Genomic DNA, 27,634 nt, shown 5'->3' with positions numbered 1-27,634 from the left:
CCCCCAAGTCGTCCTCAAATGATGTCTCCTTTGCGGACATCTTGGAGATCCTTAAGCAACGAGACGACTGGCAGTCCAAACCCCCTTCTGCTGAGGAGTCGGTTTTCCTCAAGGCCTTCGGGGCTCAGCCCTCCGCCTCCTGGGTGTCTCCGCCCTTCGATGAGCTTCTGGATTTGATCTCTCGAAGGGCGTGGGAACACCCGGATTCTGTTGAACCGGTGCCAGCTCGCCCCAATAAATTTCTTTCGGCTCCCCCGGATAAGGACTTTCTCTCGAAAGGCGTGGCTGTAGATGCCATGGTGGTGGCATCTGCCACCCAGCAAGATGTGGCAGAGGCTTCAACGTCCGTCCATCCTCCTAATAAAGAGTCTAGGAGCATGGATCGGTACGGCAAGCGTACCCTTTCTTCAGTGGCCTTTACATTAAGGTCTCTGAACTACTTGACACATTTCACCAGACTGCAGAGGGATCTGGTCAAGGAGCTTTCAGATACCCTCTCTGGTAACTTACCTGAGCAGTTGGCCCAGACGGTTAACTCAAAGTTGGCTACCCTGTCCTCATTATCCAACTCGTCCATGAGGCTCATTTCTTATGCAGCCGAAGGAGCGAGCAGAGCGGCTGGAACAGGTGTTGCTCTACGGAGACAAGCCTGGCTACGCCTGTGTCACTTTGCGGAGGCCTTTAAGTCTTCCTTTGCCGACGCCCCCTTTGATGGGTCCTCATTGTTTGGACCCAAGGTAAAGGACACATTGACTCGCTGCGAACAGGAGGGTAAGACTTTAACTGCCGTAGGGGCCTGGTTTTCCACTCCCTTCAGACCTTACCCCAAGGCTCGAAGAGGGGGGAAATTGTGGTTCCATAAGTCTCAAAAGCCTTACTCGTCACAGCAGAGCGATTCCCCTTCTAGAGGCAGAGCAGGGGGAAATTTTTCAGGGAGACGCCGTCCCAGAGGCGGCGGAGGCCCCCGCAACACTCCTTCCAGCATCCCTGAAGGAGTACCCGACTGTGCAGCTCCGGAGCCAGTCGGGGGTCGTTTTTCGAGACACCTAAAGGCCTGGGAAAATATCACTCAGGACCAATGGGTGCTTCGAATCATCGCCGGAGGTTACACCATTCCCTTTTCTCAGCCCCCCCCACCAATCCAAAGAATCACGGACCCGCCACCCAGTCAACGGGATCATGCAGCCAGCGAAATATCAAAGCTGCTTCAAAAAGGGGTCATCCAACCTGTCCCCGCAGACCAGGCCGGATCAGGGACTTACTCAAGATTCTTTTTGGTACCAAAAAAGACCGGGGACTTGAGACCCATTTTGGATCTCAGCAAATTAAACCGATTTGTGAAAAAGTCCAAATTCCGGATGGTCACTTTGCAATCCATTCTTCCGCTTTTGGAGAAAGGTGTTTGGATGTGCTCCATAGATCTCAAAGACGCCTACTATCACATTCTGATAGATCAGGCGTTGAGGAGACACTTACGCTTCAGCCTAGGAGACAGTCATTTCCAGTTCCGAGCACTGCCCTTTGGTCTCACCACAGCCCCCAGGGTGTTCACCAAATGTTTGGCGGTGGTGACTGCTCACCTGAGAAGTCTAGGATTCCAGGTGTTTCCATACCTAGACGACTGGCTCCTAACTGCCACCTCCAGGCATCTACTCTTGGAAAATCTAGCAGCCACTATAACACTAGGCAACTCCTTAGGAATCACCTTCAATTGGTCAAAATCTGTATTGCTGCCATCTCAGCGTATTCTGTTTATTGGTGCAGAAATAGACTCAAGGCAGATGCGAGTCTATCTCCCTGCGGAAAGGATAGCAACGCTCCAGTTTCAGGTTCAGGCATTGCTCTTCAGACGTCGTGCTCCAGCGAGGATGGTCCTGCAGCTGTTGGGCTCCATGGCAGCCACCATTCTTCTGGTCCCCTTGGCAAGGTTGCACATGAGGATACTCCAGTGGCTCCTTTCAGTCCAGTGGTCTTATCAAGACCTTCCCCTCAGTCACCACATATTGATCACAGAGACGTGCAAACAGGATCTTCGTTGGTGGCTTCTTTCCTCCAACCTGAATCTAGGGTGACCCTTCGTTCCCCCACTCCCCTCTGCCACGTTGACTACGGACGCCTCCCAGACAGGGTGGGGGGGACATTATCTGGACAGGTCAGTCCAAGGCACGTGGCACTCCGACGAGAGTCTTCTCCACATCAATATCCTGGAGATGAGGGCGGTGCTTTTAGCGTTGCAAGCACTGCACGATCACCTCCCCCAGGGTACGATTGCCATTCAGTCCGACAACATGTCGGTAGTCTGGTACTTAAACAAGCAAGGAGGGACCAGGTCCTACCCCCTTTGCAGAGAAGCCATGAAGGTATGGGATTGGGCGATTGCTACCAAGCGTTTCCTAGTGGCAACGCACATTCCGGGGAAATCCAACGTGATAGCCGACAGACTGAGCAGAACTATTCTCTCCCCTCATGAGTGGTCCTTGAACGACAGAGTGGTAGCGCAGATTTTCACGAGATGGGGAGTTCCTTGTTGCGATCTCTTCACAAGTCCCCTCAACGCGAAATGCCAGCACTTCTTCACTCTCACCCCAGTTCCGGGGGAGATCCCCAAGGACGCTCTAGTCCACGTTTGGCCCCCTGGTCTGCTATACGCCTTTCCACCGGTTCCCCTTCTCCCCAAGGTGATTCAGAAGGCGATTCGCTTGGGAAGCAAAATGATACTAATCGCCCCATACTGGCCTCGTCAAGTCTGGTTCCCCTTTCTTCACAAATATGCATTGGAGGGTCCCTGGTTCCTGGACCAAGTTCCGGACCTTTTGACGCATCAGTCAGGACAGCTCCATCAGTCCCTCCATTCATTGAAGTTAGCAGCTTGGCTACTCCTCTTCCAACCATAGTTAGGAGCCATTCTTTCGCCCCTGAAGTCATGCATATTTTGTCTTCGGCCCACAAGACTTCTACTAAAAAGATATATAGCAATAAATGGAAGAGGTTTGCTATTTGGGCCCAAATCCGAGGATTAGACCCTATGACAGCCTCGGTATCAGAGGTACTGAAGTTTTTAGCTTCCCTATTCAACCAAGGTTGCTCAGTGTCTACCATCAAAGTGCAATTGGCGGCTATTTCCAATTTTCATGAGAGCGTAGAACCACCTTTAATGAGCAACAAGTTGTGCAAAGCCTTTATTAAAGGAGCTTGGCTTCTACGACCCCCTATATCTCAACCTGCACCTCCGTGGGACCTTAACGTGGTGTTAGGTGCATTAACCTCATCTCCCTTTGAGCCGGCAGCAACCTGTGATCTAAAATTCCTTTCTTGGAAGACTGCTCTTCTAGTTGCTATTACATCAGCCAGGCGAGTTTCAGAACTTCAAGCCCTATGTGTCAAACCACCATACCTGGTATTTCACAAGGATAGAGTATCTCTTAGACCAAACCCATCTTTTATACCAAAGGTTTGTTCTAACTTTTGTTTACAACAATCACTGGAACTACCGGTCTTCTTCCCTAAGTATTCGAACAGAGCTGAATATACCTTTCACAGCTTGGACGTACACAAACAATTACGTTTCTATTTGGATAGGACACACCAAGCACGAAAATCAGATCAACTGTTTGTGTCCTTTTCGGATAGTAGATTAGGCAAAGCCGTCACAAAAGTCACTATTGCCAAGTGGATCAGGGACTGCATCAATCATATTTATCTCATTTCAAATAAGGAGCTTATAGTTCCAGTGAAAACTCATTCTACTAGGGCTATGGCCACTTCGGCAGCCTTTCATTCCAAGCTCTCTATTAGTGACATTTGTGCAGCTGCTACATGGTCTTCTTCACACACCTTTATTTCTCACTACAAATTGGATATGGCATCTAGGGGTCGAGCTTCCTTCGGTTCCACGGTTCTCAGGAGTGTTTTCCAGTGAGCCACCCAGGAATTAGGTGCTAGGGACGCTGTCCCATCTGTAGAGAATGTAGGCGAGATAGGATCACATTACATCTTTTAGTTATGTACTTACCATAACTTTAGATGTATGGGATCCATCTCGCCTACATTCCTAATAACTCACCCTCCTTCCCCCTGCCTCGTAGACCAGGAGAGACCGGACAATCTGAAATTGAACTTCTTTCCTCTCTTGAAAGACCTGAGAATGTTATAACAATAGTCTGTTTCTGTGAGCATGTGTGCGGACAAACAAGATCTGGGGAAGCAGTAGTGGTGCATCCTGGGATATGAGGTAACTCAGCCAATAAGAGACAGCGTTCTATTGTATAGCGGCCGAGTCGGAGCCGAGGATCGGCTCTGAACCCATCTGTAGAGAATGTAGGCGAGATGGATCCCATACATCTAAAGTTATGGTAAGTACATAACTAAAAGTTTTATGCTTTTTAGTGTATTAGTACAATGGTTTCCTCCCACATCCCCAAAGACATGCTACATGTGGATTGGACACGCTAAAATTGGCCCTAGGCGTGAGTGCGTGTGTATGTGTGCCTTCCGTGGAATGTTGGGCGCCGGGCTGGCAACTCAACACCGTAAAACTCCACTGCCAATCATGAGCGGAGAAGGTGATTCCGCTGTGGCGACCCCTAACTGGGAAAAGCAGAAAGAGAGAGAGTATATTAGTACAATATTACTGGTTTATTAAGTGATATAATTAAACAGTAAACTATCTCTGCTTTTATGACCTTAAGATGACCTGCTTTATTTCAAATAATATATAGTCCTTTGCTCTGCTAAATGCTCTTCCGAGTTATTACGCAGGTATAATCACTGCTCAGATTAATTCATCAAAATTGTTTTGGATACATTGGATAACAGGGCATATCTATGATCTAGTATATATTAACTAATTTCTTTATTATGTATAATTTCTGATTGTTTTAGAATAAATATCGGTACCTGTGTGAACAAAAGCTGTTTGCCAGCTTTTGACATAAATTGGGTCTCTCTGGCATTTATATGCTTGTATGTTTTATGGCACAAGGTTTCTAAATGGTTACAAGTTATGTTTCCTGTAAAGTTTAATGTTAAAGTACTGTTTTGTCTCTCATTGGCAGCGGACTTGCTCTATTCAACTTGAATTTGGCAGAGACACTATGTTTCCTGTATTTTTAGAAGTATGTATCTCTTGTATATCTACTTAGCAGCAGTGGTTTATTACTAGATGTCCGTAGCTGTGTGAGTGTCTCTGAGATACGGATCGTTCGTGCTTGGTGTACCTGGTAAGTGCTTGCTATAGAAAATTACTTTGTATTTAAAATAAAGAGTGATGACATGAATTTATGGACTGTTCTGCCTAATAAATTAGATGCTTTAGCTCGGATGTGAAAGTCTTTATGAAATGGGAGAGGTATGTTTTTTTTGAATGCTTCTAAAAAAACTGTGTTTGGATGTTCTGATTTTGCCGGTCAAATATAGTTTAGTTATGGGAGAGGTTGTATGGCACTGATTTTTTTGTGTGTGTTGTATGGATTGTGGTGTCTGGAGGTGATTTCATGTATGTTAGATGTTAATTTACTGATTGGAAGTATCTGACAGTCAAACCTTACATTTGTTACTGTAAATAAGCAGACTTCGTGATACAGTTAGAGTGAGGTAAGGAAAATGTACTGTGTAGCGTGCTGAGCAGGAAGATGTCAGTTTGAAATTTAAGAAATAAAGCTTTCTTACCTAGCTCGTGACATTATACATTAGCTGCAAGCAGATCAGATTACATTACATCTAATGTGTATATGCAAGCGTAATTGTGGATGTCAAGACTCTGATTGGTTAATATAGCATAGTAGGCTTCTCTTATAAGAATTATGAGCTACACTGTCTGCAGACATATTCTTTGTTCCCTTTTATAATAGTGACTATATTTTGTGATCAAATATATACAGAAATGTTATTTTTTTCTTGCAGTTAATTATAGCCACTATTTCTAGTGAATATACTGGATTTTTTATAAATAGATCTTTATAAATAATTTTCCTATGCAGTTAGCAAGTGTTTAGTATAGGCTTATATATTTACAGGAAATGCTTATGGCTAATGGTAATAACCGTAAGGATACTTGAATACTATACTATATCCTAGAAATATATGTGTGAATAATTTGGATTGAACTATAATTACATTGCATTTAATATGATGAATTTCATATTGTATCTTAGATATTATTTTATGTTTCAGATGTCATGTTCTCAGTTATTATAAAGTCATGTTCTTTAGTATATTAGCACTTTGTGACAAGGAAAGAACTCAATAATATCTATGACTTGGAGAACACAACAAAGAAGTTGAGTTTCAGTATTACCCTATTATTATGGTAGATATTTACACCTAACTCTGTCTTAATTCACTTTTAAGACCTGTTATCCACAGTAAGTTTTATATAAATAATGTTTTTTACTAATTTTTGCCATATTAACTGACGCCAGTTAATTATTATTGATTTTTAGTCAGTCATTTAAACATTTGCTATTCCAAAAGTTTAGGAGTTAATTAAAGACAAGTATGTCTCATGGAATATTTCTAAGAATCTATGTTACCATCTTTTGGGAATGACATACATTCAACTATGTGCTAACACCTAATTTATGTGATTTTTTTTTTTTAGTGGGAGATTGTCATAATAAGATTTATTCAGAGGGCAAGTAAATATAAATGCTAAATTATTCTTTGATTTTGTTCTGTCATTTTGAAGTTTTTATTAAAACCAATACAGATGACATGCTTAGGTATATTGGGTAATCATTCAGATTGTTAATAAAGCTGATGTTTCTTTAAAGTGTTAAGCATAAATTCAGATTATATATGTCCTAATATGTCTCTTGCTTCCTTAGTGAATAATTACTGTGTAAATGTTTAATGTTCTAACAATAGTGTATGTAACTATTATTTCTAAAACTTAAGTGGAATCAGTATCAGATTAGTTGTTTATTACTACTATTTTTCTCTTAATTTATAATATATTCTCCATTTTTACTTTGTTTTCATGGGCTCGAACCAACAAAGGTTGATGGTTGGGATAGGTAGTCTAGCAGATTTAGTTTTGTTTGCTAGACTAGGAATGCATCTCATTCCATGTATAGGGTGTATTAAAGTTTACATGAGTTAAATATGCTATTTTTTTGTTATTTAACTGTTTTTCTAGTTTTGAAATGCCTGACGCAAGTGTTGTACTTTTATCTTTCATGGGGAAAGTTATTTGGATTGAGATAAATGGAAATACTGCAATTGCTATTCTGTTGTCTATTCAGGAAGAGTATTATGTATACAGGATTCTAATAATACAAGTACCTTTATTATTTATCTTTAAAGAATTTTGATATGGATTTAACTTTGATATATTAAATACTAATGGCTTAAACAACCAATATAAGAGAGCTAACCTACTAAGGTATCTTAAACTAAAGAATTCTCAAGTAATTTTTCTCCAAGTGACTCACTTTAAAATAAATGATATATTTATGTGGGACCCTAAGGAATACACACTACTAGCTTAATCTTCTTATAAAAACAAGACCAGAGGAGTAACAATTCTATGGAAAATGACTTTTTTAAATCCCCAAATTATTTATAAACATGTAGATGATGGATTCATGGCCTTAGTTATACTTAAGTTTAACAATAGAATTTGGACCCTGGTTAATTTATACTGGTTCCCTGGTATGGGGGTTGGACTAGCTAAGAAACAGACTTTATTGCAACTGTTTCTAAAGGTAATATTATACTAGGAGATGATTTCAGTTGTATCGCAGATATTACAGAAAATACCAATAGGAAATTTCCTAGGCTATCGTCCTCAGCCAAACACGTAAAAAATGGACAGAAATATTTAAATTAAAAGACACCTTTAATGCTTTGGGTCCAAATTCTTTGCGCTTCTCACACTAAGACTATAGACATGATATCCAAATTAGAATAGATAAAATGTACATCTCGCAAGATCTTTATTCTAAAATTTTGAATTTTTCAATACAACCTTGTCCCTTTTCAGATCATAATCCCCTTTTATTAACAATTCACTTGGAATTCACTCAGTTAGTTATTACTTCAAGGATTCCTTCATGTATCACAAAAATTAAAGACTTTAAACCCTGGATAATTTCTGAACTTCAGCTCTTCTTAGAGATTAATTACAAACCTGAGGCAAACACAGTTATGGTTTGGGATTCTCTTAAGGCCTATCTATATGGTAAAACCATTAGCTGGTACAAAAATAAAATTAAAGAATGGGACTCAGAGTTACAGCAACTCCAAAATCAAATATTATCTCTTAAATCTAATAAGAACTTAATTGCTACAGATAATAAGAAGAAAATAGAAGAAGCAAATAAGAAATACAATGAAATATTATTTAGTTATGGAAAAACTGAAATTAAATTCTTATGCTACCTCTCCTAAGCATCTTCATAACCTATCTATGAAAGTTAAGATATAATCATAAATTAATAATAGTATCTTTCATGAAGAGAAAAAAAAAGTCTTGGACATAGGTGACATTCTGGAGGCTTTTAATTATCATTATGCAGAACATCATAAAGATAAAATTAGTACAAATGAATGTAAGAAATTAGAGAATATAGTTCCCAACATAAGAATTCCTGAGGAACTTAAGCTAGATTTACAAAAACCTATTTCTCAGAAGGAAATTATAGATGGGATTAAAGGAAGTAAGTATAATAAAACACCTGGAATATATGGCTTAATTATCAAAATTTATAGATTGTTCCCTCCTTCTATAATCTCTCTCCTACATAAAACCTTTCTTGAAGTTCAAACATTAGCAAAAATTCCTCCTTCGTGGAGATATTCTCTAATTTTCCCTATATTAAAAAAGAATAAAAACCCTAATCATTGTAACTCATATAGACCAATTTTTTTGTTGAATAATGATTATAAACTATTTATGTCAATTATGGTCAACAGATTAAAATACCCATATCTAAAATAATTAATGAAGACCAAACTGGTTTCATACATAACAGGCATACGCAGGATAATATTAAAAGAGTATTAACACTAATAGATTACCTCAGTAGAGGAAACCATGAAGCATTGATAATAGGTCTAGATATTTAAAAGGCCTTTGACTCCTTAAATTGGGATTATTTATTTAAAGTCTTACAATTATTTGATTTTCCCCCATTTTATAACACTGATAAAGAAAATCTATGAAAATAATCTAGCATATGTCAAAATAGGTCCCTTTACATCCAAAGCAATCCAAATCACTAGAGATACTATAGGTTCATAGGTTCATAGGTAGGCACTAGGCTATCTGCCTGAAGGCATTTATAAGCCTAGCCAAAATGTGTTGGCTTTTGCTGCCCCCTTAGATTAGTTCCCTGTGCCTCTGTCCAGCAGAGCCGTTGAAGTGATTCCTGGGGTAAACTTTCTGTTTCCCATCCACTCGTCAAGGTTTCTCTTGAAGAGGGTTAGCGAAGAGCTCTGCCTAATGTAGATTGTAATCTTGTTCCAGATCATGGGAAGTCTCTGGGACAGGAATCTATCCCTCCAGCATGTTCTATTTATTGTTGTGGTGAGGTTTAGATCTCTGAAGCGTGTGGCGCAAGGTGATATGGTTTTCTTTAGGTGGAGCATGTCCATCAATTCTGGATTGGACATGGCCTTGTATGTCAGGCAGAGATCACCTCTGAGTGGGCGGTATGCAACCGAGTACAGCTGGATTTTCTTCAGTCAAGCTGCATAGGGCATCTGCTTGAGGCCAGTGATCCTCTTGGTGAGGTACTTCTGTGGTCTTTCCAGTTGTTGCAGGTGTCTTGTAAGATACATCCCAAATGGGGCACTGCTCTGTATGTTGGGTCTGATGAGTGATGCATAGAGGGGCCCAATGACCTCTTTCTATCTGGATGCAAACCCTTTTGTGATTAGGTGGGCCATATAGAAGGATTTTCTAACCACTTTGGCTATGTGATTATCAAAGGAGAGGTTACTATCTACTTGGGTCCCCAGATCCCTTATTACGTCTTCCGTATTTAGGAGGCTACCACCTGTGTGGTAGTTTGTGGGTACTTTGTTTTTTTCAAAGGGGATGACTATGCACTTTTTGGCATTTAGATTGAGGTCATGGTTTTGACACCCGGTATCTGTCACAGTGAGACCCTTTTGGAGGATGTCTTTGTCAGCAGGAGAGTCAGTTATAGCCCCTAGTTTGGAGTCGTCTGCGAACTTGGTCAGCCATAGTCCTCCTGTGCTTGCCTGTATGTCTGAGTAGTATATGCCGAACAGGAGGGGTCCTAGGACTGAGCTCTGGGGAATGCCACTTGTAACCGGTTTAGAGTCAGACCTACCTCCCGCAACTCTTCCCATGTGGATTCTGTCCGTGAGCCAGTTTGCAACCCATCTCATGACATAGGGGTTTATGTTCAGGCTGGTGAGCTTGTCTATAATACCTGAGTGGGGAATGGTGTTGAAGGCCTTTGCGAGGTCTACGTAAGCTATGTGGACCACATTTCCTTCGTCTATAGCCTTGGTAACTGTCTCAAAGAAGTCCACCAAGTTTAGGAGGCATGATCTGCCCTTAACAAAGCCGAACTGGGTAGGGTCCAGTGTTTGGAGTTTTCCAATGTCTCTGTTAATGAGATCCATGATGATGCGCTCCATAGCTTTGCAGACCAAGATAGTCAGACTTATAGGGCGATAGTTCCCGGGGTCCAATGTGGCTCCACCTTTGTGGAGTGGAATAACTGTTGCTGTGCGCCACTCTGTGGGCACGTAGCCTGTGGAGAGGCTGAGTTTAAACAGTGTGTTTAGGTGAGGGGTTAGTTCATCTTTGAGCTCATGTAGGATGCAGCCTGGGACACCATCCGGTCCCATTGATGATGTGTTTTTGGCTTTGGAGAGGGCTGTTTTAACTGAACCTATCTGCCAGGATGTTGGCTATATCGGTCGGTTCAGTGTATTTTGTGCCATTCTGCACTAACTCAGAGCAGATCTGAGCATTGCCACTTAGATTCTTGACATAGCTAAAGAATGCCTTGTGGTTATCTTTGGAGTCCATGGCAATTTTTCTTTCAAAGGTAGCCTTGGATGATTTTATGAGGGAACGTAGTTTCTTGCTGATACTGATCAGGGATGTCTTCCCTTCTTGGTTTTTTACTCTTTTCTGTACTAGTTTCCTCCTTCTATTGTATAGCTTGTTTATGGCAGGGGTCCACCAGACTGGTTTCCTTTTTTTTTGTAGGAGTGAGTCTTGGTTTTGTTTGGGATAGCACGATCCATGCATTCTTGTAGGTGCCCGTAGAGTGCACTAGTAAAGGATTTTTCAGCTTGGACAGCGTTATCTTTTAGCATGGGGGCTTTGAAACTTCCCACTTCGGTCTTAAGTAATGTGAAGTTTGCTTTTGAAAAGTTTTTCATGGTGGTTTCTTTGACCGGGAGTGGTGGCGGAATGTGGATATCCTGAGTGATTAGTTTATGGTCAGCTCTAACCAGCGAGGGGTTGACCTCCGGTGGGGAACACCGGTCGCCCATGTTGATGATGACCAGGTCCAATATGTTGTCACCTGTGGTGGGGGTGTTGACCAGTTAATCCAGGGCATTTGAGTTTATAAATTGTAGGAAATGTTGGACAAGGGAGTTTGCACTTAAGTAGTTCTCCCAGTTAATGTTTGGGTAATTGAAATCACCCAATATCAGGGTGTTTGGTAGGACCTTTATGTTTCCCAGTGTTTCTAGGAATGCGGAGGGAGGGTCCTGGGAAATGGTGGGTGATCTGTAGCAAGCTATCATTTGAATAGCAGTTTTGCCCATTGTTAGTTGCACGTGGATGATCTCTGAAACATCGTGCTGTGCCACTAACCTGGAGGTGTGGGTATCCTTGATGAATATGGACACTCCCCCGCCTTTTGTATTTCGTTCCAGGTTTTTTGGCCGAAATGTATGGTATGAGTTGTAGCCTGGCAGTGCTGGGGTGCTCTGTGGAGCCTTAAACCAGGTTTCTGTTGCTGCACATATATCGATTTTCTCCATACTGAGGAGTGCCTCGAGTGTGTGCATTTTGAGGTTTAGACTTCTGGCATTGAGTAGCATTACCCTCAGTTTTTTGTTAGACAAGGATGTCCTCTGTCCCCTATCCTGTTTACTCTGGCCATAGAAATACTTGCCATCTTAATACATAATAACCCAAAGATAGGAGGTATAAATATATACGACAAATATATTTCTAAAATAATGATGTTTGCTGATGATGTTCTACTTACCTTACCGAACTCTAATGAAGTGTTAGGTGAAGTGGCTATAGTAATAACAAATTTCCAAAAAAAAAAATCTCAGGACTCTCCTTCAGCAAATCAAAATCAAAATATTTATTATTAAATAAAAAAAGAACATACAGGTTCCAGTTAATCATATTATTGGAAACCAAGAGTTAACTCTAGACTATTTAGGAATAGTCCTAAGTAAGAATATAGGGGAACCTTACAGCTTAACTATGCCAAAACCATAGACTTAAGGCACTGATAAGCAAATGGAATAATATGTTTATAGCATTTGATGATAGGTTACAACTGATAAAAATGGTTTTGTTACCTAAAATATTATATATAGCACAGGCTCTTATACTTCCACCAGGAAAGAAAATCCTTAAAGAAATTACTTCAACTCTGATGAAATCTTATGGTACCCCAAAAGAAATAGAGTGGCATATTCTCATCATATCAAAAAATGGGAACAAGGGGGGATTAAAATTCCCAGAGATTGAAACTTATATAAAGGCATCTATAATTAAAATAGTGATGAATTGGATAAATCCTAGATATTCTTCTAATTGGAAACAGTTATACTCCATTATACTAACGAATAAAAATTATTTATCAAAAAGTGCTTTAGTAACTGACAAAGCTAACAAGATGTGGCACTGTTTAAGTATACATTTACAGTATAGTACAACAAAATTAACTAAACTAACACTAATAAACCATATTTTTGATGTTTTTAAAAAAATTCATCAACACAAATTTAGATAAAAACTGTGGTATGGATTTTTAATACCATTTACTATTACAAGGGATTTCCTTGATAAAACACATAGAGAGATTTTTGGATTATGGGAGAATAGTAACCTATTTTGTTGGTTGCAATGTATAGAAAACCAACAAGCTTTGAACACACAGTGTATATTGTCAACCTATGGCCTATCCCCTAATGACTGGTTAGTTCTTCAGAGTGTCACAGCATACACTAAGGATCTGTGTAGAATATTATACAACTTATCCTTCAAAACCATACCAAAAATTATAAACTGGATTTTTGGAATCCTATATAATAATATCAATATTAAGAATGAACTATCATATCTATATAACACTTTAATTGTTTATAAGACAGCTCCTAAATATTCTTACTGGAAATGCCTAACTAAAGGGTTTCAAGTATCATTATCAATGGAAGACAAAACAAACATTTTACTTTCAGTTAAACTAACTTCTTATTCACAGTTCTGGAGGATTTTTCATTCAAAAATTTCTACACAGATCCTTTTGGACACCTGAAAAACGTTCAGAATTGAACCCTTCAAACAGCAAGTTATTTTGGAGATGTCACCTGTCCACTAATGCTGACTGGTCTCATATTTTTTATGACTGCACTAATATTAAACCATATTGGAACGAGATTAACAAATTTCTTCAAGCAATCTATACTGATATATTTGTTTTGACAAAGTATTTAATTTTATTGAATGTTGTTAATAGTAATCATATGAAGAAAAATGACTTGTATTTGTTGTGGACTATGTTAGCAGTAGCCAAAAAATCTATAACCAGAAGAAGGAACTCTAATGTAGCACCCACAATGGAGGAATTTCTATTTTCACTGAAGAAATGCATACTAATGGAGAAAAGAACTAAAGAGCTAAGAACTTTTCCTAAGCCATTGGTTAATAGTCCGTGGAGGAAAGTTTTGAATTTGATTGATACTCTACAGATGGAACCAAACTCTTTCTAACTATCATAGTTTATATATTGTTATTATTTAGTTACATATGTTTTTATCTGAATCCTTTTTGTCAGGCTGAATGTAAATACTGTAAATAGTTACTGAATGTTATGAATGTATTAAATTATTGTGTTATATCATCAAAATAAAAATCATTTGAGCAAAAAAAACAACAAAAAAATGAAACAGTCCAATGAAATAAATGAAGTGGAGAAACACGGCAAAAGTAAAATGTTTAATTCTAAAGGTTAGCGCTTTCACATCAAACAAGATGCTTCCTCAGACCATAAAACAAAAATTACATCACTTCCTTATATATCTCCTTAACAATTATTCAATTAACAAATAAATTAAACAATAAATATCAATACAGCAACAACAGATTATCTACTAACATATACACAGAAATATCTGATATAAAAACATATTTAAAATAAAATCACTCTATTTCATAAAATGTCTAGCCTTTAAATATGGGTTAATTGATGTTCTATCATTTAGCCCTGGCTTCCTTTCTGCCTGGAGTTCAATTATCCATTTAAGTTCACATTGCTCAGTTTTAGTTTTTATATCACCTAATCTAGGACTTTCAATTACCCATTTGACTACCCCAAAGGTGAAAGAATGGATCATATCATTCTGCATAATGTGTTTAGCCAAAGCACCCTTTCAGATTCATTATTCTTAATGGCGGCTAAGTGTTCCCTAACCCTCTCTCTAAGTGAGCGGTTCGTCATGCCCACATAAAACGAGGAACAAACAGAACTAACAGCTAAATAAACCAGATTTTTCATCATACAATTGGCTCTGACCCTAAAATTATACATTTTCGATGTAACAGGGTGGATAAACATGCTGTCAGAATCCAACACGCTACAAATATTACACTTTCCACATGGGTCTAGGCTATAGTCAATATATGGTGTAGTTTCAACATTCTTAGACTGACATAAAAGCCTCTTCAAGTTGGCTACTATGTTGGATACATCAGGATCTGACTGTAATATAAACCAGTTCCTAGAAATAATCTCCCGTAAATTATTTACACTATTGGAAAATTCAAGCCTAATAGGCACCACCTCACTGTTATATCTGTATCCTGTGAGGAATGATAAATCTCTTTAGACATATAAGGTTTGGCCCTAGTCTGCCTCAATACCTTCACTTCACTCAGGCCCTCATCTCTCTCCTTCAGTTTATATTTATGTGCCAACAATTCATTCCTAAAAGTTTCAATGTCTTCACAAAATTTACCCTCTTCCATGTCTAACCTCGATATACACATGGCCTGGCCCTTTATAATGTTCTTATATATGTACGAAGGATGCATACTATCTCTGATCAAAATATTATTCCTATGACATTCCTTCTTATATAATTCAGTAGAGAGCATACCACTAGCAGTTTTCCTTATATTAACATCTAAAAAAGAGAGCTCACGAAGAGAAACTGAATGGGTAAACTTCAAGAAACATGTAGTAGTATCAAGAAACTTAAAAAAACTGTTCTAACCCATCCATTGAACCTGTCCAAATGAGGATAAGATCATCTGCAAATCTTCTATAAAAGAAGATATTTTTGACAAATCTCTCATTGGATAGTGCAAAGTTATCTTCCCAGTGAACTAACACCGTATTGGCACACAGCGTGCCCATAGCTACATCATACAGTTGCAAGTAATACTTGTGCTCAAACAAAAAAATATTGTTCTCCAATAAGATCATCTACAAATCTTCTATAAAAGAAGATATTTTTGGCAAATCTCTCACTGGATAGTGCAAAGTTCTCTTCCCAGTGAGCTAATACCATATTGGCGTAGCTACTGGCATACAGCATGCCCATAGCTACATCATACAGTTGCAAGTAATACTTGTGCTCAAACAAAAAAAATATTGTTCTCCAATATTAATTCAAGTAACATGCATATAAAATCGAAAGCCACAGTGGTACAGCGGTAGCGTTGTTGCCTCACAGCAAGAGGTTCTCCTGTTTGATTCTCAGCTGGAGTGCCTTCTGTGTGGAGTCTGCATGTCCTCCCCGTGGTCGACTGGCCTCCAAAAGACATGCATGAATGGGTGTGCCTTCGCTGAAGGCTGGGCGTCGGGCTGGCAACTCGGCACCATAAAAATCTACTGTCAATCATTAGCGGACCCGAGTTCCGCTGTGGCGACCCCTAACCGGGAAAAAGCCGAAAAGACAAACAAACAACATGCATATAAAATCAACTTTCTTCAAATCATACGTACTATGATGATTTAAATAAGCCTTAACTTCTTCCAACCCATATGCATGTGGTATAACTGTGAACAGTAAGTTCACATCCAAAGATACCAAGAAACTGTCACTTAGCCCTATACTATGACTATGCACTGTTTGATTCAAGTCTAACATAAACTGTTGAGTATCTCTCAAAACATATGGAGAGTTATTCACTATTGGTCTCAGGCTTTTTTCAACATAAGTTGATAGTGAGTAAGTTAACCATCCCTGACCAGAAACTTTTGGTCTAAAAGGTGGATGTTGCTTATTTTTGTGCAGTTTTGGTAGGCCCTGAACCACTGGAACGACAGAGGTGATAACAATTAAATAATCCAATAAAGACTTAGAAATTAAATTACTTAAATAGCAGTCATATAACGATTTGTACACTCGACTACAACACAATTCAATGTCGGATAAAGTAACTTGTTTGTACACCTGAACATCATTCAGCATATTGAGCATAGAGTTAACATAATCAACAGGGTTAAAAATGTCAGTTCCGCCTCCCTTGTCAACAGGACGAATAGTAATAAAGATGTCACTTTGTAAGTCGCATAAAGCACTAAATTCATTGCTACTCAAATTAAAAAACCTATCCTTATTACTTATATTCTCAAATTCCACAAAATGTTTCAATTGTAATTCACAGACGTTACAAAAAGTATCAGGAACAGAATGTAGCTCAGGAACAAACATACTCGGTTTCTTAAAACCAACACATTGTATTTCATTCCCTTTAAGTAACATTTTTAACATAACATTCCGAGCAAACATTTTAATGTCCAAGACAGTACTTACAAAGTCCAAATTGGATGCTGGTATAAAATGTAAGTCCACGTTCAAGTAATAATTCTTGATATGTCGACAATCTCTTGTTGGAAAAATTGAATATTAGAGAATCCTTATCATATTCCAATTAAGGTAAAGATAATTCAGAATATTCACTACATCACATAAGCCTGCAAATGCGATAGAATATCTCATCTTGGCTTTTTATCAAGACTTGGGGAGATACTTAGATTTATGCAGCTATTTTGGTACAAAAAGGGCAAAAGTAAACAAGATAATTACATGGTGACATTAGCTTAGACAAATCAGTGTCTCTGTTTACAAGGAATATATCCTTACGTGCAAAATCCTGAAGTCTTGTTGACTGACGGCACCACTCATGAAAGTTAGAACCTAAATGACTTTTGAGAAGAATGCACCATACTGCATGACATTTGTACAGCAATCATTTCTTCAATTATTGTCATGCTTGGCCAATAGTAGTAAAATGACTGTGTCTGGAACTAACCCAGAGACAAGTCATTTTTTTATCTGAACTTAGTATGACTTTAGTGCTGCATTGAGTTGTATGTAGGAAGGGGGAAGGGGTAATGCATTAATAGTCATTAGACATAGGCTAGATTTAGATCTTGTGGAATTCATTTTCTGTGACTAGATAGGGAACTATTTTGAAGATTATTGTCTGCTTGCAGTGTGGCTATTAAAGCCAACTTCTGCTTAAAATACACTTGCTTTGGATTTTAAGGCTTAGTGTATTTGGGTACAGGAATCATAATGTACTGAAGTGCAGTTCTCTACAGGAGTTTTTAATACCTGCAACAAAAGTTCTGAGTAACCTGAAAGCTTGCATTCTGGGTATGTTTTGTTGATTTGCTGAAATAACAGACAATCAACTATATTATTTATTTGACTGTAAAGTGTTTTTAAATATTAAAAAAATGTCTGCTTATCTGGTGCTTTATACCCTTTCCACGGGATTGCTGTACTGTTTGAGGTTTTAACACGAGGTGTGTTTTCAATCATTCGGATAAATGCTACAGTTTGTATATGTACAGCAGTGTGGATGTTCGTTTATTAGTTCTGCTGCTTCAGCAGTGACATATCACTATAACAGCAGCAGTAGTCTGCTCTTCATTTACTGAATATGGTATGCATCTTACTGTACTGCATTCAGCTTATGTAAGTTAGACCAGTAGCATTCTAAGAGGAACCATTCTGAAACAGTCAAGTTCATGCCATCTGATTTTCCACCATTTGTGTATTAAACATTTCAAATGGAAATAAACACCATAATACCTTGTGTCTACCACAGCACAGTCATTATGAAAATGTGATAAAATGTGTGATTCAGCATTCCATGTTGGCCAGTTTGGACCATGTGTAATTCATTGCTTTCCTTTATCTTTACTTCAGTGTCTATCATTTCAATTTTTTGTTTCCTCTGTACCAATTAGTTTCAGCATAAGCTTGCATGCCAGGATGTGGTTGATGCATGCCACTGATTTCAGGTGTTCTTGTGCTCCACTTTTTCAAATGCAATGTGATCTGCATGACTTCCAGTATAACTAGAAAGTTAGCATGCTGTTTGTAATATGAGTGTGAAAACAGTCATCTGCCTGATGAATGCAAACCTGGTGGGATTGCTAGGAAATGCATCTGGGGGATTGCTAGGAAATGCATCTGGGTTATTTGCAAGGCGAATGAATAAACTTATCACTGCACTAACAGAATACTGACAGCTTACTTTATATAAGTTTAAAGAGAAATGCACAGCATTATTCATTATGGATGCACTCGTATAGCATGCGTTTTATAATTGCCCATAGTTTAGTTTCACTGATACATATGCTCAGAATGTAAAACTCAAGCTAAATATAACATTTTATTGTATAGGTATTGGAACTTCCAGAACAGTGTTTACATATAAACATATCAAAACAAAGGATCTGAAATGTATAAAAATGCTGTTCTTAGTAACTGTAGTACAAGGATATTTATGGCTTCTCAAGCAATGTGACTAATAGCATTTGAGTAGTATTTTTCTTTGTGCCTATCACATCACATGCAGTACAATGACATAAGAGAAGTACAGAACACTTCTTTGGGTAACAACAACTTTATGGAGTACAGTGTATTTGAAAAATAAATTGAGTGCAAGCACACTGAACTAAGGTATGGTACACATAAAAGACAACTGCATTTGTCTGGGATAGTTTTACGCCATTTGATCAAAATCTCCCCCTTTCCACAATTTCTTTCCAGATGTAGTAAGTATTGTGAACATTTTCTGAATTCAGTATTATTCTTTAAGTCTACATGCTGTTAAATGGATCGCTAAAAATTATTCAAGGACAACAATTATATTGTTTAATTTCAAAATGAATTTGCATTAGAAAATGAGAATAAACCATAATAGTTACTCAGAGTTCCAAAGAGGTGAATTGATGCACAGGGAGATCCTGGTGAAAACTAACAGTGTCAGTTTATGACACAAAATCCATGTGTCATGCAACCTTCCCCCCCCAAAAAAAATTACAATACTGCTAGTTTTTCACTTGCTAACTAAAGACAAAAGCACCACAAAGCTAAACTACTGACACTACCAAATTATTTAGTACAGTTCATTGCAGTAACTTTCTTGACAGGTGTGTTGAACTTTGTATGTTTGATGACAAAACCAAGTATTGATTTTTACTGAGCCCACCATGTAAGCATTGTTTTCAGTCTAATTCCTGCTTGAAACTAATCCTTTGACCATTTCCTTACTTGCAAATGTAATTGTATTACCTCTGTCAATGAATCCTGTTTGTATACAGACAGCACTGTACTCTGCTAACAAAATACAGCCATATGTTATAACAAAATGTAAAATTTGTTTCCCAGGAAATGTTCATATTAAGTAGCCTCCTGCTTCTAATTTGCCTCATAGTAAGGACAAATCACCAATCCTCAAGTGTTTAACTGCACAGTTGCAAAGCCTAGTTGCACACACCTCCAGTTTTCTTATTCTTGTGTAACTCAAGCCTCATAAACTAATATTTTCACAAGAGTAGTAGATGTAACACAAGGCACTTCGTGGAGTGCACTTATTATTATAACTGTTTCCCCAGTCAGCAACTAAGTAGCTTACACATTCTGAAATATATTTGCACCCAGTATTGCCTACTTTCAGCCTGAAACTTTTAAATATCCACTATTTAATAATTTAACACAAAACAATAATTTGGAAAAATAAAAAAAACAATTTAAAGTAGAAATTGTGCCTGCATGTGTGAGTGTGTGTGTATGCATGTAGGCATGAGCAAAACAAGGAATTGAGGAGATTGCACTGCAATATGAAAGTAAAACTTTCATAATTCATTATCTGTTGAGATACAGCCTATATTAAAATCATTGTGCTAAAGAGAATATTACATCAAAAACCTACATATCCTTATTATTATTAATAATAATAATAATAATAATAATAATAATAATAGTATAAAAATCATATACATGGTTGCTCATTTCTCAAAGCGCAATAATGATCTCCAGGGGTTACTTTAGATGAACGAAATGTCACTTACCCAAAACCTGTTTCACCAAGATGAAAAGACCGACAGCATCACAACACCGATATTCCTGGAACACCAACTATTCACTCCAGGTAAGTAACCACTCACCCATCCTGTTGAGCTTTGCACTTTACCCCCATGGTATATTTAGTTGGGGGGAGGTGTGGGGCAAAGCCCCCCTCATAGGTGGTTTGGGTTTTTTTGGTGTTTGTTTCGGATGGCCGAGTGGTTACTTACCTGGAGTGAATAGTCGGTGTTCCGGGATGTTAGTGTTGTGGTGCTGTCGGTCTTCTCATCTAGGTGATTCGGGTTTTGGGTAAGTGGCATTTCATTCATCTAAAGTAGACCCTCTCCAGGATGGGTATGATTGGATATTATTGACTTTTTCAGAGACAGTGGCACCCTTCAGGCTTCAGAATGCCTCTGGGTTGTTCATTTACCCCCCCTCCCCATTTATACTTAAAAAGTTGGATGTTAGTACTTGCTTCGATGCATAACAGCTATTTTATTTTTATTTATTTATTTTGCCTAAGGGGGGTTAATTTCCTTAAAGGATTAAGAATCTTATTCAGGCACTCTATATACCAAATGCTTTCAGTGGAACACCAGCTAAAAGGTTGCATTTTTTATTCCAATTACTACATTTACCTATAATTCATTCACTACCTATTTTTCAGCGTTTTCCCCTGGAAAAAAGTATACTCTTAATGATAGGTAAATAATTGCTTAAATTGTATAAGTCAAGCAAATGAAACCAGATATTTTATAATGCAATAGTACCTGTCAGAAATGGAGTACAGATAATATCAGAATATGTTTTGAACTTCATAATTTCTTTAAAAGCCAGAGTCAAGCACATTTTACAGACTAGCTTAGATTGATGATATTTGGATATATGAGATATAGCTGGGAAGTAAAAAAAAATGTAAGTACAAATTTATAGTGCTCAGTGAGGCATATGAACCTGTTCTAAGGTCAGTAATATGCACATATGTAATTTCAGTACTGAACAGTTAGAAACAGTCAGCCCATTAAGTAGCAATCTTACTTCCTTGCAACTGTACCCTATCAAGGGACTATTGTTTTGTACAGCAATCAAAGAAGGCCTTATTCTTTCCAACATTTTAAGCAATGGACTGTGTGACAGTTTTTTTTTCTTCTACATTCACTGTTTTCTAAAATGGCATATAAGATAACTTCAAGTACTTTGAAAGCTTCAGGTATATGGTTACAGAAGCTCACTATAATTAAAGATGCCAGTGAAGCTTGTTTGAGCACCGGTCTTTAACATGTTAATTAAACTTATTTATTTTGTTCAAAGTTAAATATACCGTGTTTGGGATTTATCTACATTGCAGTGTTATGGTGTAATAGTAAATTAATTGCACTTAACTCTTAAGGGCTGTGGACAACTCAGTGTAGTTGTTAATGTAATGAGAAGAGAATCACCTAAACTCGTAAGTCTTGGGTTTGATCCTCAACAGGCACTACTTGCAAAGTGTTAAATCAAAGATATTCAGTTAAGTAGACTGTTATTCTAGATCCCCCATAAAAGCAGGTATATGTGGCTATCAAAAACAAAAAAAGTGTTGCTTTAATATTTTGTTTTGATAACATCATCATTTTAGTTTTAACGTAAAACAGAATATTCAACCATTCATTAGAAAGCTATTTAAAAAAAAAGCATATCAAAGCTCACAAGCCCCCTACTAGAAACACAGTTTAATACTAAATTGCTTTAATTCCTACTTTTTCCAGATTACACATTGTATTCATGCACATGCAGACATATCTATGAGTAAATATTTTTTAATGAGTAAATATTTTTTATTGACATTTGTAAATATTTTGTTAATAAAATTGATGAACACCACTGAATTACTTAAGTCATGATAATAGACATTTCATCACAGCTACATGTTATGTCTAGTGTTTTTTTTCTTTTTTTACTCACCTTTCTCCAAATTGTTCAAATGTTCTGCAGTCAACTGAAAAAGTAAAAATTTTTTTTACCTAAGAAATGTATTTTCTCTCACATAACCATTAAGATATTCAAACATACATTTGCCTTTATTTGAGAAACATAATGTTAACATTAGTTTGAACGTTTTTCAGTGTTATTACACATTTGCTGTATTGAAGGAGACATTTAATATTTGCAGTGTACTTTTGCTATGCTTGCATGTATTAACCTTCTTATCATAGTGCATTTTCATAAACTAGAATTAGAAGATTGATGGTATCATTTTCATTAATGAGACAGACAGATAGCTAGATATCATGCCATACATGCCAGAACATGTAAGATGGACTGTTGATAGGATGTTTTCATTTTACAGCCAAAAATTAGGTCTGCTGGACCGTGTTCGCCTGTCTACTCCCCGTGCCACTGCTACCAAAGGCAAGCTGTTTACACCTCTGAATACTGATGCACCTGAAGAAAGCCCTTCCAAAGACCAAAAGAATGTTGGATTTGGCAACATTGATCGCTTTCGTACTGCATTTCGAATGAAAGCCTATGCCTTTCGGCAAAGTACAGAAGGTATAATTTTTTAGTTTTTCTTTACTAGTTCTTGCTTAATGGGTAATTTTACATTTTTTAATTCTTCTTCTTCTTCGTGCATAATATATATTGCATTCATATAAGAGGATAGGTTATATGGTCTAAACACTACACATGCGATATGTAGTAAAATAACTTAAAGACTGAAAATGCATTTTTTTGCTGCAACAATACTTCTGCTTATAAAAGAAGTAACCCAGTTTCAGATACCTGACTGGGAAGTTGGAATGTTTGCACCCATGGAAGTTAGGGAAGAAGATGAGAGCTCAATTGAGAGCTCAGGTCCAGTTTTGTCTCATTTGTGTTAAAGTACAATGGGTATAGCATACTTTATGATCAAGCCGTAAGAGGGGAAGGTACAGCACATTATGATTTTGTGTAATGACATCACATTTCATACCATAGTCTGCAAGCTTAAGTGGGAACATGAAGTCTTCAATAACAGTGCAGACTGTCCTACTGCATTGTTTGCAGTGGTATTTTGTCAGTGATTAATACATTTAGATTATATGAAAGCCTCATGTTTGTCTTTATCATTTTGAGTTAGAGGATTAACTGCAGTTCCATTTTGCATTATTCAATGACTCCTGTAATAGCATAACCAGGCAAACTTAGAGATCTGCATAAAGTATGCAGAATGAAACAAACTAATTTAGTACATACATACATACAATCAATACATGCAAATATTTAAAGCACAAGCAATGATGCCTTTCTAGCCTGGCAATATACCAAAACAGTTGTTCCCATAATAAGTGCCCAGGCTGTTCTTAAAAATATCAAAAATAATGCTTGATTTAATATAATTTCTGCTCTATTCCATGCATCAACTACTCTCTCAGAGAACCAGTTAGCACACTTCTCAATCCTATAGAATTTTCTACATAGGTCGTCTGATGATTCTATACTACTTTTTATAACCTCAAACATGCCCAGAAGTAGTTGTCTCTAAATGCCCTATATACCTGAATAAAGTCTCCTCTTAAATATCTGTATGAGACACTGTACAAGTTCAGATATTTACGTCTTTCATAATAACTTAAATTTTCACATCCATGGATGCCGTTGGTATATTTCTGCTGTATTCTTTCCAGTTTATGCTTGATTCCTTATAAGGTTTCCATATTGTTTTTCCATACTTAAGCTTGGATACAATGTAACTAACAAACAATGATTTCATCATTTCTGATTTCTTAGACTTTATAAATCTTTTTATGCAACCTATAGCTTTATAACTATCATTAACCAATTGGTTGATATAATTCAAAAAACTCAAAGATGGATCTACCCATCTAGAGGTCCTTAAATGAATCTACAGTTTCAATCACTGGGTGCTGTAGTAAATATTCACCTTTCAATTTAGGTCTTCCAAATCTCTTATGCTTAGCTTTTGATGCATGTATCAGCATATTATTCTGTTGTGCCCAAATGGTCAGTTTAGTCAAGTTCTTTTGCAGGCATGCCCTATCTGTAGCATAAGTAATCAGTTTACCCATTTTCAAGTTATCTACGTACAAACTGCAGAACACCTCAGATGAAAAAGATATATCTCAAAGATATGTTCTAAACAAATATGGGTCTAGGATAGAGCCCTGTGGGACACCCTGACTGTAACCTCTAATTTCACCTGTCCAGTTGCTGTATGATACAAATTCAAGAGAGCATTTAAGTAGTTTAATGGTTTTGCAGTCCCTTAAAGAGTTTCTACACCATCTAGATAGTTTGCAGTACTGAAAATTTAGCAGTTTCGACTGTGAAAGTTCATATATTTATGATATGACTTTGAAATTCTGTCCTTCAGACTAGCATACATCACAGTTTTACCTATGGCATTGTCTGATGAAAACATTAAATGACACATACTAGTGCCAGTTAACTACACTGGAATTGGAAAACATCAGAATATATAAAAATTCTAAAATGAAAAGACTAGAATAAGTGATAACTTATATAAACCAACTAAATATAGAGCTAGATTCTATGTTTCTGCCCCTTGCCCTTCCTTTCTTCATTTTATTTATCCTTTGTTGACCAAATTAGTCCCACTACACTTGAACAGACCATTGGTAACTTCACCTACTCTTTCCAGTAGGAGCTGTGGGATTTGTTACATTCACTTGAGCTTCCATCAACTCAGGCAGATGGGGTCTCAGTTTAACATCTTATCAAAAGGATGGCATACTCAGGTGTACAACACCCCCATTATGTTGCACTACAGTGCCAGCAATTGATCTACTTGGTGAGGAATAGAACCTACACCAAAGGCAACTGTGCTACCTGTTGTACCACCGACACTGTTTTTCTTCACACTACCTTAGTTTTACTTAACGTACCCTCTGACATATGATGGCAGCCCTCTTTTGGTATGTACCACACATTTTGTGAAGTATTGTAGTTTCACTTATGCTTTGAAAATACCACTATCCAATGATCATCCATACCTTTACCATTCAACATTATTCCCTTTCTTTTTTTCAATCACACATCACTTGTGGGAATCCTGTCAAGATCCTGGGGCTCCTGATTGCATACTTCATGTGTCTATTTGTCTCAGTCTCTCTTTCTCAATCTGTCTCTTCTGACCTGGAAACTGCACATAAAGTATAGTCATGGAAAGGCCTCAGAATGTATTTCTTTGTTTACATTTGATGACTAGGAATGTCCAAATGGGAGCAACCTTTTTCACAGGAATCCTGGGAAGAAGAGCTCCAAACATATATAAAACTCACAAGTAGATGTAAATAGACATACATTTATGAGCTATATTTGAATTATGTCTACAAATAAGCTGAGAAATTAATATTCCCTATTTGTCTTCCTTGTTGTGGTCCTCATTTATATACCTTCATTATCCTAAATTTATTGTGAGGTAGGTCTAACTAAATGGTATAAACATTGAAACTTAAGTCTCATTAATGGTCCATACAGGTGCAGTATTGCATTTATATTAATGAAGTTCACTCCAGGATCTCTATCCAAAGCTACCTTCTCAAGGAGCTGTTCAGTTAATGGGAACGTGGTCACATTATCTATCTTCCTAAGATCAAGACAGATGACCAACTCAGATTTTGGGATTGATAATCTGAGCAGACCAACTTTGAAATGGCCCCAGGTAATGGTCAGACCAGGAGACCAGCTCCATCACCAATCCCTTGGTTTCATGACCAAGCAGGAATATTAAATACAACAAAATATTATTGGTGGTAGTGGAAACCATCTGAGTAAAGCCAATATCACTACAACAGATTGTTTAATTCCATGACAAGTTTGCATGTCTAGACATTGACTCTAGTATTAAAAACTCCAAGGAACAGCCCTGTGGACATATGAATTAGGTCATGGAGGAAATGCATTAATTCTTGTAGAAAAGCTCCTAGGTAACCTGGTAGATGGTAAACCAAGAGGAATTTGTAAGTCCCTCCTGCCCCCATAACATACTTAATAAACTTAGATAGTCCAGCTTTGTCCTGGACCATTTCCAGTGCAGAAAAAAATAAATGTCTACAAAACCCCTGGAGTTCTTATTTCTGCACTGACTAAGGCAATGAGTAGTGCACAGATCTTCAGGGATAGAAGCCTCAAAATGTAGACCAAAGATCTCATACAATTAGGTCTCCTAGATAAAAGCCAGATCATAATCCTGAAAAATGTCAAAGACAACCCCCAGCTTCTTTTAGACTGATCAGGCATTATACATTGCCCTAGTCACAGCAGTCCTATGAAGATAAGGCTTGCAGATCATTTTATGACTCCAGAGGTGCCATTACTATGAGAGGGTCACCCCTTTCTATTCTTTACTGTCTGGTGGTGCTGAGATATCCTTGTCCTAAAACTGAGTCCCAAGTCAGGGTTAATGCTACAACCCAAACTTTCCTGGCATCCCCAGCCTCTTGCTCCTCAGAGAGTTGCCAAGGTCCAGAAACCAGTAGATACATAAGTGGAAAGCAAAAAAAAAAAAAAAAGGCCATGCTGATATATAAAACCCATAAATAGGGCCTCCTTGCTGAGTACAACAAACCAAACCAAAATATCTCATAATAACAAAAAGTGCAGTGGAAGACCAGGTACTGCTGAGGTACTAAATAATCAAGAATCCAGAGAAAGGTGAACCAAAGCCAATACCAAACAAAAAAGTCCTGAAGAATTTGTAGTAGTCACCAGCCAGAAAAACTTTATTTGTGTAAAATCCTACTAAATAGTACTAAATAATCAGCCACTAGATAAAACTGATCCATCTTTCCAAGAGAGTAACCCCCAGACAAACAGTAGCCAAAAGTCCATTCAGACTTGTGAATGTATGGCTTGATACTTAAAACACTCCAGCTTTACAAAATTATTCTTACTGCTTTTCTTTTTTTATCTTTCCTATAAGTATGTTTTACAGTGCTTTGTAGCAAATACATTACTCACAGCAGAACTAACCATAAATGCTGTGTGGCCTTGGGCCAACTCTTATGTCAGTCAGTCATAGACATGGATCAAACAAAACTTGTTAAGCCTACCCTCCAGATGTCAATACTGT

The 27,634-nt window shown here is 37.7% G+C and overlaps 1 protein-coding gene across 1 annotated transcript in view; it reads left to right on the top strand.

The window, feature by feature from the left end:
• KCNQ3 (potassium voltage-gated channel subfamily Q member 3) overlaps positions 1-27,634 on the top strand; it is a 1,103,931-nt gene that overhangs the window by 658,622 nt on the left and 417,675 nt on the right. The window contains exon 10 of the mRNA XM_044066246.1: positions 22,871-23,091. Coding sequence (XP_043922181.1) covers positions 22,871-23,091 — 221 coding nt within the window. The remainder of the gene's footprint in view (positions 1-22,870; positions 23,092-27,634) is intronic.

Source organism: Protopterus annectens, chromosome 3.part1 (genome assembly GCF_019279795.1).
Source record: "Protopterus annectens isolate FY-2018-M chromosome 3.part1, PAN1.0, whole genome shotgun sequence".
Lineage (NCBI taxonomy): Eukaryota > Metazoa > Chordata > Ceratodontiformes > Protopteridae > Protopterus > Protopterus annectens.
This window is presented reverse-complemented; position numbering and strand designations above follow the sequence as displayed.